The following is a 14,381-nucleotide window of genomic DNA, read 5'->3' as shown; positions in this document are numbered from 1 at the left end:
TTACATCCTATTTTCTTTAAAAAAAAAAAAAAAAAATTAAAAGGAAAAGGGTGCATTTAGTAATGTCTGATAAAAGATAATGGAACATCTTTGAGATCTGCTTGATCAGAGTGGAAATTAAACAGCAATTATTAAATGCTGATTGAAGCCACTTGACTATTAATGTTTACTATACAGTTCATCATCATCATCATCATCGTTTAACGTCCGCTTTCCATGCTAGCATGGGTTGGACGATTTGACTGAGGACTGGTGAAACCGGATGGCAACACCAGGCTCCAGTCCGACTTGGCAGAGTTTCTACAGCTGGATGCCCTTCCTAACGCCAACCACTCAGAGAGTGTAGTGGGTGCTTTTACGTGTCACCCGCACGAAAACGGCCACGCTCGAAATGGTGTCTTTTATGTGCCACCCGCACAAGCCAGTCCAGGGGCACTGGCAACGATCTAGCTCGAAAATCCTACAGGAGCCAGTCAGGCGGTACTGGCAACGGCCACGCTCAAAATGGTGCATCTCATGTGCCACCCGCACAAGAACCAGTCCAGGGGCACTGGCAACGATCTTACTTGGCTTGCCGGGTCTTCTCACGCACAGCCCATTTCCAAAGGTCTCGGTCCGTAGTCATCGCCTCGGTGAGGCCCAATGTACGAAGGTCTTGCCTCACCACCTCAGTTATCTTTACTATTCCTGCTTATTTGGACAAACTGAATTTATTTGTTTATATTACTGTTATATCACTGGATATTTCACTGCTTAAGTGTATTTGCTACCCAGAGTGAAATGTAGACTTTATAAAATTGCAAATCATTTGAACATGGTTATATATGTTCCCAACATAGCAATGTTCAAATAGTTGTGATTTAAGTTTGAATTTGGCTTTAATGTTGTGAAAGGCTGTAGAATTGTGTTAAGCGTGAGATCATTACATACAGACATTTAAAACAAAACTAATGATAGTTTGTCTCCTTTTTGTATTTGATTTAAATGGTTTCATGTATTTTTAGGAAGTAAACTTGGCTTATGAAAACGTGAAAGAAGTTGATGGCCTTGATGTTTCCAAAGATGGGACTGATGCTTGGGAAGCTGCAATCAAAAGGTAAAAGGTTATTCTTTTTTTTAAAAAAGATTTTATTTGATTTCTAAAATTATATTGAATACACAGTAAATATTAACTTTTCATTTGTAGATATGATGAAAGAATTGATCGGGTTGAAACCAGAATCACAGCAAAATTAAGAGATCAATTGGGAACAGCTCGTAATGCGAATGAAATGTTTCGCATATTCTCCAGATTCAATGCTCTTTTTATTCGGCCCCACATCAGAGGTGCCATCAGAGAATACCAGACACAACTCATTCAAAGAGTTAAAGATGACATTGAAGCATTGCATGAAAAATTCAAGGTAAATAAACTTTCTTACTCTTCTGTAGCGAGAAGCAGTTAAGAAAGCTTTTTATTTTCAATATTTTAAAAAACTCGTGCATCTTTTATTTGAAATGTTGGATATAACTTTTAGTTGAGAGCTACAAAGTTGGATTCTCTGTGTTGACATGCTGGCCATTTTTTCCTGTCTATAAGGTTATTTTACCTGTTCCTTTACAATGTTTCACAGTTATTCTACTGTGTTTGAGATTTCTTTCATTTCTAAAATAACTTTTAATTTCACATTTATTGGAACTGTTACTGTGAAATCTAATTCTGGCATATTTCATAAAAATTACTTTCTCGATCTTTGAAACATAGGTCCAGTATGCACAAAGCAAAGCTTGTCGTATGAGTAAAGTAAGAGATTTACCTCCTGTTTCTGGATCCATCATATGGGCTCGTCAGGTAAAAATTTGAGTTCATTAAAATTTACAGATTTTTTTTCTTGAATAATTGCAAACCTGATTTGAAATATTTAAATATACATATGATTAAATTATAAAATTAGATGCGATTTATTTAAATTTTGGTAATTCACAATCAGATTAAAGCAATTGGTTGGAATATAATAAATTTTTTAAAAGCAATATGAAATACATTAATTTATTTGAAGCCATTTCTTAGTTTTTAATTATAAGTTGATTATTTTTTAAGATAAAACAATGCAAATTTAGATTGAAATGCTTTCTGCTTGAAGATTGAACGACAGTTAAGTGCATATATGAGACGTGTTGAAGATGTTCTTGGCAAAGGATGGGAAAATCATGTTGAAGGCCAAAAGTTGAAGGGAGATGGTGATAGCTTCAGAGCCAAGTTGAATACTCAAGAACTGTTTGAAGAATGGGGAAGAAAAGTAAATATAATTTTGAAATATTTTTATTCATTGATTTGATATGATTGTGATTTGTTTGTTTATCTTTTGTTTGACTCTATAAATTACTAAATATGTTTTAACTGAGACGCAATAGGAATACAACAAATATAATTTACAGCTGAAATCTATTGTAAATTATTCAAATTCAGATACGACTTGTGACGTTTTCTTTTCTGATACACTGAAAATGTAATAATCTTAACTCCACAGTACCAATTCTATCTTGGCAAACAAAAGAATATATCGGTACACAAAATTTCTTCTATGCAATCTTATTAACTTGTCCAGACAGGATATTATGTTTTTTAAGACAATGTGTACATTGTTCCAAGCTGGATGAGGATCTTGTAGATTATGTTTTATGGATCTGCTACCTCTTTCTTTTAAATTTCAATTAAATGGTTCCAGGGTTGGGTTAACTCAATAAACAAGAACTTTAATGAACTGGCGGAATGACTCGACTCAATATAGGAAACTGGTCTGGACATTGGTTGGATTAATACAGAAATTTGAAATAAGGTTAAGACTATGGAATCCCAAGAATATTTAGTTAAGTGATTCACGTAATTAATGAAAAAGTTAATTGGACAATTTTACAGACTAAAAATCTAACTTAGCATTAAATTACTAGGAAACTAATGAAAAATATAATATTTTAAAAATGTATCAAAGCTGTTTCACAGAATTGAGTGTTGAAGCAGTTTTGTTGATCTATAATTTTTATATCTAATTTTCCAGGTTCAGCAACGACAGCTCAGTGTTTCTGGCCGTATTTTTAGCATTCAGAGTACCAAATCAAGGCAAGTGGGGAAAGGAAATGTATTGAGGCTGGTCGTCAATTTTCAGCCAGAGATCATCACTCTTTCCAAAGAGGTAAGTTATTCTTGATGGAAACATGAATAAACAATATAGTTTAATAAATGGAAGTATACTTTTCTAATGGATTTACGTCAGAGGTTTATGGAAAGTATGTCACTTTTGATTAATTGAATATTATACTTATTAAAATCTTTTGTTTCTTAAATTATTTACTTTTATTACTTCTAAAATATTACAAGTATAGCAGTTATTTAATTAGCTGACACACTTAAAACTGATTTTTTAAAAGCTATTTTGTCAGTTATTTTGCTAAAAATAAAGCTATTGACCCATTTCTTTCTGGCTTTCTATTTGGCCTTTTTCATATTTTAGATTTTAAAGTTCAATTTGTCATGATTAGCAACACTTAAGTAATTAGTGCTCTCATTCGACATGATGTTACATTGTCATCATCATCATTTTCATCACTGCTACCATTAAGATATCTGGATAGTTGTGTAATATGTTATTTTTATGCTATGTCATCATGTGTTGAGATCTAACCTTTTTGAGGAAATATTACAGGCCTTCATGTAGTTCTTGTCATACTTTTACTGCAGGTCTGAACTACTTCCAACTCGTGCATCACTTTTACTGTGTGACCACTGGTGTGAGTTTGGTGAATATATACAATGATGTGCATCTTGTATGTCCATGTAAACACAATTGTCTTAATTACACATATCACTTTCTCAAGTCATTTGTACTTAACCTGTTTAGTAAATTGTCCTTCATTCAATAGATCTCCAACAATTGCAGATCCTCATTATTAAGTAATTATATTTAAAGTCATGTAAAAAACCTCTCTCAGCATAAATCAAAAGCAATAAGTGGATCTAGTTCATTGAATATTTTATGTGCTACATTTGTTCAATTATTTCTTTTTTTTTTTTTTTTTAAATCTTTTCTTCTACAGGTTCGCAATTTACGATGGCTGGGTTACAGAGTACCATTGGCTATTGTGAACAAAGCTCATCAAGCTAATCAACTTTATCCATTTGCTATTTCTTTGATTGAAAGTGTTCGTACTTACGAAAGGACTCTTGAGAAAGTAAGATCTAAAATATATTCTTAAATTAATTTATACTGGTTATATCAAAGGTTTTATGTCTGCTTTGCTAGTTGGCGAGGACTAGGTGGGTCATCATGGTCCATCACTACTCACAGAAAGCTATTTCTAAAGATAAGGTATTCATACATGTCATTTGGCTTGTTATATATAGCTGGGATGCCCTTCCTAATGCCTACCAATTATGTACTTGTGGCAACATTATTCCTCAGTGATACTATACGAAAAGGGCCTCATAACCCTCATTCCTCTGCTCCTTTAGCCACCCACTTTACAGTGTAAACAGTTGTATAGGAGAGTGGTGTTTGTATACAGTAAATGTAAATTTGGAGAGGAAACGAGTAACAGAAAGGCTAGACATGGGTATTTGAAAAGGGGTGATAGGAGTGTTTAACCGAATGTAGAGTATTCAAAAGAGGGTGTGTATATTTGCTAAGGTGACTGACGAGAGTAATTGGAGTGAAAGAAGAAAAAAGACCAGAATAAGTGGGAGGTGGGAAGTAGGCAGGGTTATGTAGAGGTGGTGTTGAGAGGAGAGTGATAGTTAATGACAGAAGTGGCCAAAGGTAAGGATGATAGATGAAGAGTATGATGGGAAGAGTCCGGGCTATTTGGGTTGAAGGAGGGGAAGTGGTTGGCAGTGGCAGAAATAGACAGAGATAGAGGAGAGGATGTGATAAAGGCATGGGTAGGGGAGGAGTAGCAATAAAGGTGGTTCAGGGAGAGTAAGTGCAGGCTGGCAGCACACCCTAATGAAATTAGTATATATAGTTAGAGATAGTGTTGATCTAACGTGTTGTCCTATATATATCTGGGTCTGCTGAAGAGCAAGTGGGCAGAGTAGTGTGGATGGTGTACTCAGCATAGGTGATGGAGGAGATAAGTTACAGATAATGAAAAGTTGGGGTGAGCAATAGGTAGTGGGGTGGGGTGGGGGAAGCAAAAATGTAAGGTCGTGTGGAAGGTGTGTGTAGGCCTGGCAGAATAAAAATACTGCGACTTCGGAACCTTACTCTTCAGTTAGAATGTGCATCACTAAGTGGACAGCTCTTCTACAGCACTACATATCAATCAATATGGTTCTTTCTCTCCTCCATAGGATGCAGCGTCTTCAAGTTAGCCTTCACTATTTTGTCCCATATCTTTTTTGGTTTCCTCCTTCTGCAGGTTCCACTAACTTCATTGTACTTGGCACTTCTTTATGTAGTTGATTATATATTAAATGTTGTTTTTTTTTGTTGTTTTTTTTTGGATAAATTAAGTATTTTAGGTTTTGTTATATCTTTCAGTTAGTTACAAAAAAAAAAATTGTTTTCATCACTTGGTTATATCTTTATAGGTTGAAGAAAGATCTTCTATCATATTGTTGGTAGCTGGATTGAGAAGAGAAGTTCAAAACCTGATTTCAGAGGTAAGTGATAAATTTTAGAATAAAATTTTCATTTAATCTCATCAAATTTAACATTGGATAATGGAAGGCTTCTCTTACACTGCTACTTATTACGTAGAAGCTGTCTTAGTTCTTTTTGATAATTCAATGCATATTGCAAGTGGGATTCAGTACATGGAAACTGGTCTTGGATCCTGTATTATATGTGCATGTTGCTTATAACTTTTGCCAGTGTGTATCAGCCAAGGATATAATCCTTGTTGAGTAACTGCAAAACCACTTTGTTCCTCTAGCCATCAGAAATACAGTGAGTCAGTGATTGACTGAGCCATTTGGATGTTATAACCAACTACACTATTGTTCGCAAATATCCTAGGAGTCATTAAATGGATAGCAAAAAAATGTAGATTTTTTTTTTTTATATCCTTATTGTAGAACATGTTTAGGCGTTTTCTTCAATCTCTTGAAGAAACTGTTTGAATTAGTCCACATTAGAACACCTAGCCATTTATTTGCATCAGTTCACATTTTTCTCTAGTTGCATCTACATCTTTGACTCAGTTGATGATACTTAGGAAGGAACTATCAATTAGGTTATAAGTTTATGTAAATAATTATTTTTGTTTTTAATTCATAGTTGTGCATATATATATATATCTAATGTTTTAACTTTTATTTTAGGGAGTTGCTTTAGTTTGGGAATCCTACAAATTGGATCCTTATGTTCAAAAGCTTGCTGAAACTGTGTTCAATTTCCAAGAAAAGGTATGTGTATGCAAGCAAGTTTATTTATATTGCTACTCCAGTTGATTCAACATTTCTTAGTCTTATCTTTACAAGTTGTATTATTTGTCTTTCAGAATTTTTGAAGTATTCTCAATGTTTCTTATTTGTAGGTTGATGACTTGCTTGCTATTGAAGAGGAGATCTCAATGGAAGTTAAGTCTCTTGAAACCTGTGCCTATCAAACCTCTACTTTTAGAGAGATTTTAAGCAGAATACAGAAAGCAGTAGATAATCTGAGTTTGCATTCCTACTCCAATTTACCTCAGTGGGTAGCAAAACTTGATCAAGAAGTATGTATTTTCTTTCATCATTTGAAATAAAACTTTGAATAAATGTTTATGCACATTTTGAAAGTTAAGGAAATTTAAATATATTTAGATGTTGCCAGTTCATGTAAAAAAAAAAAATCTCTGAACCTCCCGATTGTTACTTGCCTTTGGTTTACATCTATCTGAATTCTTGAGCCAGCATCTTCCTATTAGACTGCAGCATTGTAGTGTGTGCCAACTGGTCCCTCTGTTTGCAGCTCTGGGAACATCTCTCATACTTTTCCGTCTGTACACTAACATTCTATATGCTTTTGCATGTAACATCTATACAGGTATCACCTATATCAGCCTGAAACTTCCTCACAGTCTTTGTTTCACAATATCTTATACAGAACACATACTGTTTCCATGAACAATGATTTTTGAGAAAATTCTTTGATGGATACTTAAAAACTGTCATATTCATCAACACAGGACACATTCGCTACATTTATCAAGAAAGCAATCATGAACAGCATAGAATGATATTACAAAGGCTAGATCATATAAGATGTTGCTCTTGGAGTACAGCCAACATATATGGATGGAGCTGCTATGCACACATTCTCTCTCAATCAGGGTTCTCAATTTTTTTTTACTTTGTATTGCACTGGAAAAAAAAAAATACTATTGGTGCACTTTACATGGAAAATTACAGAAAAAAAAACTTTTAAAGTTAAAAATTTAGAAAAGGATTTAGGAAACTATTGCTTAGTTTAATTAATCATACTTATGTTTAACAAAATTATGGTAGCATGTCCTATTATTATGAATTTTCTAACACCTTAAATCATATTTTTAAAAAATTATGCTGTATCTGAATACTTGTGGAACATTGTACTATGGCAAACCATTTAAGAATCAGTGTCTTAGACTGTATCCAAAAAAAAGACAGTTTGATTAAATTGGCAAGGATTCACTTGGCAACACATTTCAAGCACTAGCTTACAGATGTGCCTTTCCTTTTGTTTGCCTCTTCTGTAAACTACTTCACTTCCACTAGGTTTAACCCTACTTGTCTTTTCTACTTTTCATTTGCATACTGTCTCCCTGCTCAGGTCCCACAATAAGCATTTGATTCTCTCTGATTTTTTTTTTTTCCTGTTCAACTTTGAATTTCTATCTTGCTTAAATTTTTTCAGCAAAGATGGATTGTAGCATTCAAGTATTAATCATCACTTTCATTTAAAAAAATCATGCAATCCACCTCCTCTACTGACTAATGAAATAAAGTCCAACTTTTTTTTTTTTTAAGCATTGAATAATTTTGGTGATATGTCTTTATTTTTTTTTTTTCTTAAAGTAAAATTTTGTTGAAAATATTCATAACAGACATTTTGTATTGAAAGTCAATTTGTTTTTACGATAGGTTGAAAAACGTCTTGCAACTCGTTTGGAAGCTGGTTTGAAAGCATGGACTCATTGTTTGAAAGGAAAGAAAGAAGATCAACTAGATCGTTCCATGGACACTGATGCTCCTCAACAACAAGGTCATAAACCTGGAGGCGAGCCACAAATTAAGGTTTGTTTAAAATGCTTTTGACATATTCAGTGGAAGAAATAAAATTTAGTTGTTCCACATAAAAAAATATTGAGACTTGTTATTCACTTAAAATTAGTGAATTATAGAAGTAGACATTGGATACTGTGGAAGACTCAGTGACAGGAAACCATAGACAGGTATCTTGCTGAAGCATAGAAAATTCACATTTGTCCAGCTCATGTGAGTATGGAAAAGTGGGTGTTAAAACAATGATATATCGTTTTAACATTTACTATAAGTGTATATAATGAGTAATATAATTTAATGGGCAATAAAAAAGCTGGATGAAGAGGAACAGATTTCAAAGTCTTCTTTTATTCTTTTCAGTCATTTGACTGCGGCCATGCTGGAGTACTGCCTTTAGTCGAATGAATTGATCCCAGGACTTATTCTTTGTAAGCCTAGTACTTATTGTATCAGTCTCTTTTGACGAACCACTAAGTTAGAGATGTAAACACACCAACAGCGGGTGTCAAGTAATGGTGGGGGAACAAACACACACACACACACACACACACACACATATATATATATATGACGGGCTTCTTTCAGTTTCCGTCTACCAAATCTACCCACAAGGTTTTGGTCATTCCGAGGCGATAGTAGAAAACACATGCCTGAGGTGCTATGCAGTAGGACTGAACCAGAACCATGTGGTTGGTAAGCAAGCTGCTTACTACACACCCACTCCTGCACCTGTAGTATTTATTAATATTCAGTTAATCACTTACAAGTCATTATTCCTTGCTTCACAAAGTATTCATGAGTCCATGTCTGTAGATGTGATCATAGCATTATTTTGTCTCTTTACTTTCTGAGTTCAAATTCCGTTGAGGTCGACTTTACCTTTCATCCTTTCAGGGTTGATAAATTAAGTACAAGTTGCATACTGGGGTTGATCTAATCAGCTGGCCCTTTCCCCCAAAATTTCGGGCCTTGTCTAGAGTAGAAAAAATTTTAAATGTCAGTGTAAGATTGGCAGTTGAAGGCTATTTAATCCGCTTTTAAATATCTGATGAACTCATTGTTTAGTTAACTGAAAACTTATTCATCATTTCATTGACCTAGTGTCTAGCATTAGTTGTTGCTATTATTAATATATTTGTTCAAAGCTAAACTGGAATTGACTATAAATAAAACTGATTATTGACTGAGACCTTTGGAGATATGCTATGCTTGAGAAGACCTGGCAAGCCAAGTGAGACCGTAACCGTGGCCTATGCCAGTGCTGCATAACCAACCCATTTAAGAGTATCCTTCAAACATTGGGCAATAATCTCCGCTTGTGAAGACCTATTGAGGCAAGTGAAATCGTTGTTGTGGCTGATGACAGTACCGCCTGACTGGCACCCGTGCCAGTGGCACGTTAAGAGCACTATTTGAGCGTGATCGTTGCCTGTGCTGGTGGTACGTAAAGAGCACCGTTTGAGCATGGTCGTTGCCAGTGTCGCCTGACTGGCTCTTGTGCTGGTGGCACATAAAAAGCACCACGTGGATGATACCACTGGCCCTCGTGTTGGTGGCATGTTAAAGCACCTACTACAGTCGGAGTGGTTGGCATTGGGAAGGGCATCCAGCTGTAGAAACTTAGCCAGATCAGATTGAAGCCTGGTGCAGCCTTCTGGCTCACCAGCCCTCAGTCAAATCATCCAACCCATGCCAGCATGGAAAGCAGACATTAAACGACGATGATGATAATTTATAAATGAAAAAGAAAAAGAAAATTCATAACTAGCAGGAGAAAATTTATATTTAAAGAAGTTTGATCTTCTGAGTTATTCATTCATTGTAATGGATATTGAAATGAAAAAATTGTTTTTTTAGGCTTTAGTACATGAATTGAGAATCACAAACCAACTTATCTATGTCAACCCACCAGTAGAAGATGCCAGATATCACATCATGCAAGAATTGTTTGCTTGGGAAGCTATTGTTACAAGTCTTCCTAGAATTCAACATTCTCGGTATCAGGTAAGCCATTCATTTCTTTATTTAAAAATGTATAATTTCAGAAATTAAATTGTTACAAACTTTTTATGAAAATCATAGATATATTCTTAGTTTAGATATATATATATATATTTGTTTTTTCTTATGAAAATGGAAATTAGGCATTGAACTGTTGATCTGGATTTTTTGTACTTATGTGATATTGTTAGAATTGTTTTGCTGAAGCATAATTTTCTATATATATATATGAAGTATATTGGAGTATTTGTAATTAAGGCACGTGGCTTAGTGGTTAGGGTATTCAGCTCACGATTGTAGGGTTGCGAGTTCAATTCCCGATGACACGTGTCCTTGAGCAACACACTTTATTTCACATTGCTCCAGTCCACTCAGCTGGCAAAAATGAATAGTATCTGAATTTCAAGGGGCCAACCTTGTCACACTGTGTCATGCTGAATCTCCCTGAGAAGTATGTGAAGGGGTACGTACATGTCTGTGGAGTGCTCAGCCACTTGCATGTTAATCCCATGAGCAAGCTGTTCTGTTGATCGGATGGATCAACTGGAACCCTCATCGTCGTAAGCGACGGAGTGCCAGTAGTGTAATTTAAAGTTACAAATTATGTAACAGAAGTTTGAATTTGAGGTACATATACATATAATGCTACGTGTATTGATAATTTTATACTTGTTTGAAATTCTGTGTCAAATTTACCTTTCTTTTCTTGTAAGGTGGGGCTTGATGTGGAATCAGAGCTAGAAACAACATATCGTAGTCTCTTGACAAAAATGCCACAGCGAAAATCTGTATTAGAGGATGCTTATGAAGCAATACAAGTTACAGTGAAAGAATTCCAAGACTATGTGGAAGTAAGTTAAAATTGTCTATAAATATTGTGTTCAAATATGTATTGCAAGAATTTTGGGATTGGGTTAATTTTGACCTGCAAAAGATATTTTATCAGTAATCAAAATAAAGGCAGAACTTTATATCTGAGAAGAAAGAAAAAAGTAGATTGTTTGTATTATTTATACCACTAAAAGTGCAGTGTTCTTCGAAATGTGAAGATATCTCTATAGTGTGTCAATTAAGATGCTCTGTTTTTGGTAGATGTTGCTAGATGATAAAGGTTAATATTACTACAAATTCAATACGTTTTGGTGGTAAATTTTTAATTCCAGATCTTTTTGTTTGGATACAGTTTGATATCAAATGGGTTTAACCATAAAATTTTATATATGTAATCATTCAAGATGATAATTCCCTTTTTTTCTACTTTCTTGTGTGCATTTGTTCTGAAACTCTGTCTGCTACTTATACTTGGGGCAGTATTCACCCAGTGTGGGTTAAGCTGGCTCTGACAGTCAGCCCTCACATTCCAACAGACAAAGCAATGCTTCTGCCTGCAGCCCAAAAATCCAGCTTGCAAATTCGACAAATGTCCTACTAGGAGAGCAACTGTGCTGCATAGCACAAGATGCCATAGTTGTCATTTGTTGTTGAGGTGTTGAGTTAATGTACCGAGTTTCAGTGGGAATACAGATTCACATGCAGTTCCTGGTCACCTTCATACACACTTTTGGGGTAGTGTGATCTGTAGCAGCTCATCTTGCCATTGATTGTTAACCATCGCAGAAGATTCGCTAACCAAGTTACTGCCGATTATAATTGGAGGTGACTTGGTCACAGATGTAGCCGGAGTTTGAGGTGGCTGGTACACATGCTAGTTAACCCATAGCTGGGATCCTAACAGGTGCTACTATTCCAGGTCAAAGTAGACCTGGGAACAGTAGTGGTTAAGAGGTGGTTCCACTCTCCTCAAAACCTTAAGCCCCATTACCAGATGCAGTTTAAAGTCTTACCGAGGACTCTGTCTATCCACCCATCTACTCATGCATAGATGTTGTATGTTTGTATATAGATTCAGCTCTAAATATCTTTTGTGGAATAGATTAAAGTGTTTATCATTCTTGTTTTCAAATAAGGTCTGGTTGCGTTACCAAGCATTGTGGGATCTAAATGCTGATACACTGTATGGCCGGCTTGGAAATAACCTTCATGTATGGATGGCAACCCTTGAAGAAATTAAGTAAGTTAATTTTCCAATAATTCATTTGAATTATTTTGAGATAATACGTAATATAATATATAATAATATAACGTATATTGTATTATTACCCTGCACATGTAAGTGAAAGCAAAGTATTGTAATCATTCATCTTTGTGTGTTTGCAAAATTACTGGAAAATGGCTGAACAGATTTTCATCACATTTGGCAGAAATACTCATTGGGTGAATGGCTCGAAATGAACATTTGGTTTGATTATCTTTAAAAAAAAAAAAAAATTAAAAAAAAATTTTAAATTGAACTTATAAATTTCCCAATAAACAAGTGGTCATATTTTGTTCACTTTCTTTTTCATATGAATCGACCCTTGTCTGCCTGTGTATAGATCATGGGGTACCTATGCATGTAAACATGTGTGCATACGTACATAAATATGTACAAGCACGATCTTCGAACATTAGGCCTCACTGAGGCAATGACTAGTGACTGAAACCAAGCAAAAAAAAAAAAAATTCAGTTCAATTAAAAAGCATGGGTAAGACACTATAATTTGCGAAAAAGTTTATGTGTGCAAGGTATGCATTGCCCCTCCAATGTTTTTTTTTTCTTTCAATTTTTAATAGTTTACCTTAAAAGATTTGTATAAATTTGATATATTCAAGTAAATTTTTTTAACTAAATTACCATTTCTTTAAAAAATTTTTAGAGCTTCTCGCAAAACATTTGACACCACTGAGACACAAAAAGAAATTGGCTCAATTATTGTTCAATTTGGAAAGGTAGGTTTGCAATTTTTGCAGTTTTATAGGCAGTTTCAAATTTTAGTGTCATATTTAAAACTTTTCTGTTTTGATGATTAGGATGCAGAATGATGGATGTGGGTGCTAATATATAAAAATAAAATGTTTACAGTTTCTTTTTCCATTTCAATACTTGAAAGACAGGTAAGAATATCTAGCTGTAGAATTATGACTAAAACAGGAAATGTATGCTACAACACTGGCAACTTGTCTAAGATGGCATTAACTCCAATGACACAAGGTTTAGGGAACTCTTTATTGGTCCAATCCTCCCACGATATATATATATATATATATATATATATATATATATATAAAACCAATATTAGACTGATTGAATACATAATCAAATGAAACAAAATCTGTCAAAACTAATTTTATTATAATCAGTATTATATTTTTATATGTCATTTTTGATATAAAAGTTTACAAGGGATTTGTTCATGAAATTAACAGTTAATAAAACTGATGGGTTACTTACCAAATATAGCTATATTCATATTTGTATGTCTAGAAAATAGAAACTTTACTGCTACTTTGTCCTCTCTATTAGTATATCAATTCTGGTCTTTAAATTTTCAGTTGTTTTTACGTTGAACATCATTTTTGTTTTTGCTGAAATCCAGTTGGTTGACTTTATTATGATTAAAGAAACATTCTCTGATATCTGAATGAATGAAAGAGGAAATGAAGTGGGTTGAAGACTATTATACCATAAGATTAGCTAGAAGTAAAAGTATCTCTAAATAGAATGAGGAATAGATTACATAATGACAATGACTTGAAGGGAAATGCATGATGGAAGCAGTTGAGAAAACTGCATCTTTGACAACATATTCTAGATTTGTGTACAAAACATAGTTGTGCAATATTGTCTTGCTTGCTTTTATCAAACACAGGCTGTGATTTAAAAGATGGTCTATGAGCCAATGACAATGTATTGTCAAAACTCTCAAAAACATTCCTTTAGTAATTTTAAGATTTGCATTGTTTGCTTGTTTTCTAGGTTCAGTCTAAAGTGACATTGAAATACGATTCTTGGCACAAAGAAGTTCTTAGCAAGTTTGGAACACTTCTCAGTAATGAAATGAAGGACTTCCATTCTTCAGTATCCAAGGTAAGTCAATAAATTTATTCATATTTATTAAATTGTCTTTTTTGGTATATTCTAAATATTTCAAAAGAATGAAGATAGTCATTTAATGTTAGTTTTCCATACTGCCATAATGAATGAATATTAACCACTGCTAATAAATTATGTAAATTACTAAATGTTATAAAAATGAAAGAGTCAAAAGTTAATTCAAGT

At 34.1% G+C, this 14,381-nt stretch overlaps 1 protein-coding gene across 1 annotated transcript in view; it reads left to right on the top strand.

The window, feature by feature from the left end:
• Positions 1 to 14,381, top strand: part of LOC106883942 (cytoplasmic dynein 1 heavy chain 1) — a 117,823-nt gene that overhangs the window by 15,859 nt on the left and 87,583 nt on the right. The window contains 15 exon segments of the mRNA XM_089348556.1: positions 1,005 to 1,096; positions 1,187 to 1,403; positions 1,745 to 1,831; positions 2,124 to 2,279; positions 3,039 to 3,173; positions 4,075 to 4,209; positions 5,567 to 5,638; positions 6,299 to 6,382; positions 6,514 to 6,693; positions 8,081 to 8,233; positions 10,079 to 10,225; positions 10,936 to 11,073; positions 12,190 to 12,293; positions 12,979 to 13,051; positions 14,079 to 14,189. Of these exon segments, the coding sequence (XP_089204682.1) occupies positions 1,005 to 1,096; positions 1,187 to 1,403; positions 1,745 to 1,831; positions 2,124 to 2,279; positions 3,039 to 3,173; positions 4,075 to 4,209; positions 5,567 to 5,638; positions 6,299 to 6,382; positions 6,514 to 6,693; positions 8,081 to 8,233; positions 10,079 to 10,225; positions 10,936 to 11,073; positions 12,190 to 12,293; positions 12,979 to 13,051; positions 14,079 to 14,189 (1,884 nt within the window).

Source organism: Octopus bimaculoides, chromosome 3 (assembly GCF_046866305.1).
Source record: "Octopus bimaculoides isolate indiv1 chromosome 3, ASM4686630v1, whole genome shotgun sequence".
Classification (NCBI taxonomy): domain Eukaryota; kingdom Metazoa; phylum Mollusca; class Cephalopoda; order Octopoda; family Octopodidae; genus Octopus; species Octopus bimaculoides.
This window is presented reverse-complemented; position numbering and strand designations above follow the sequence as displayed.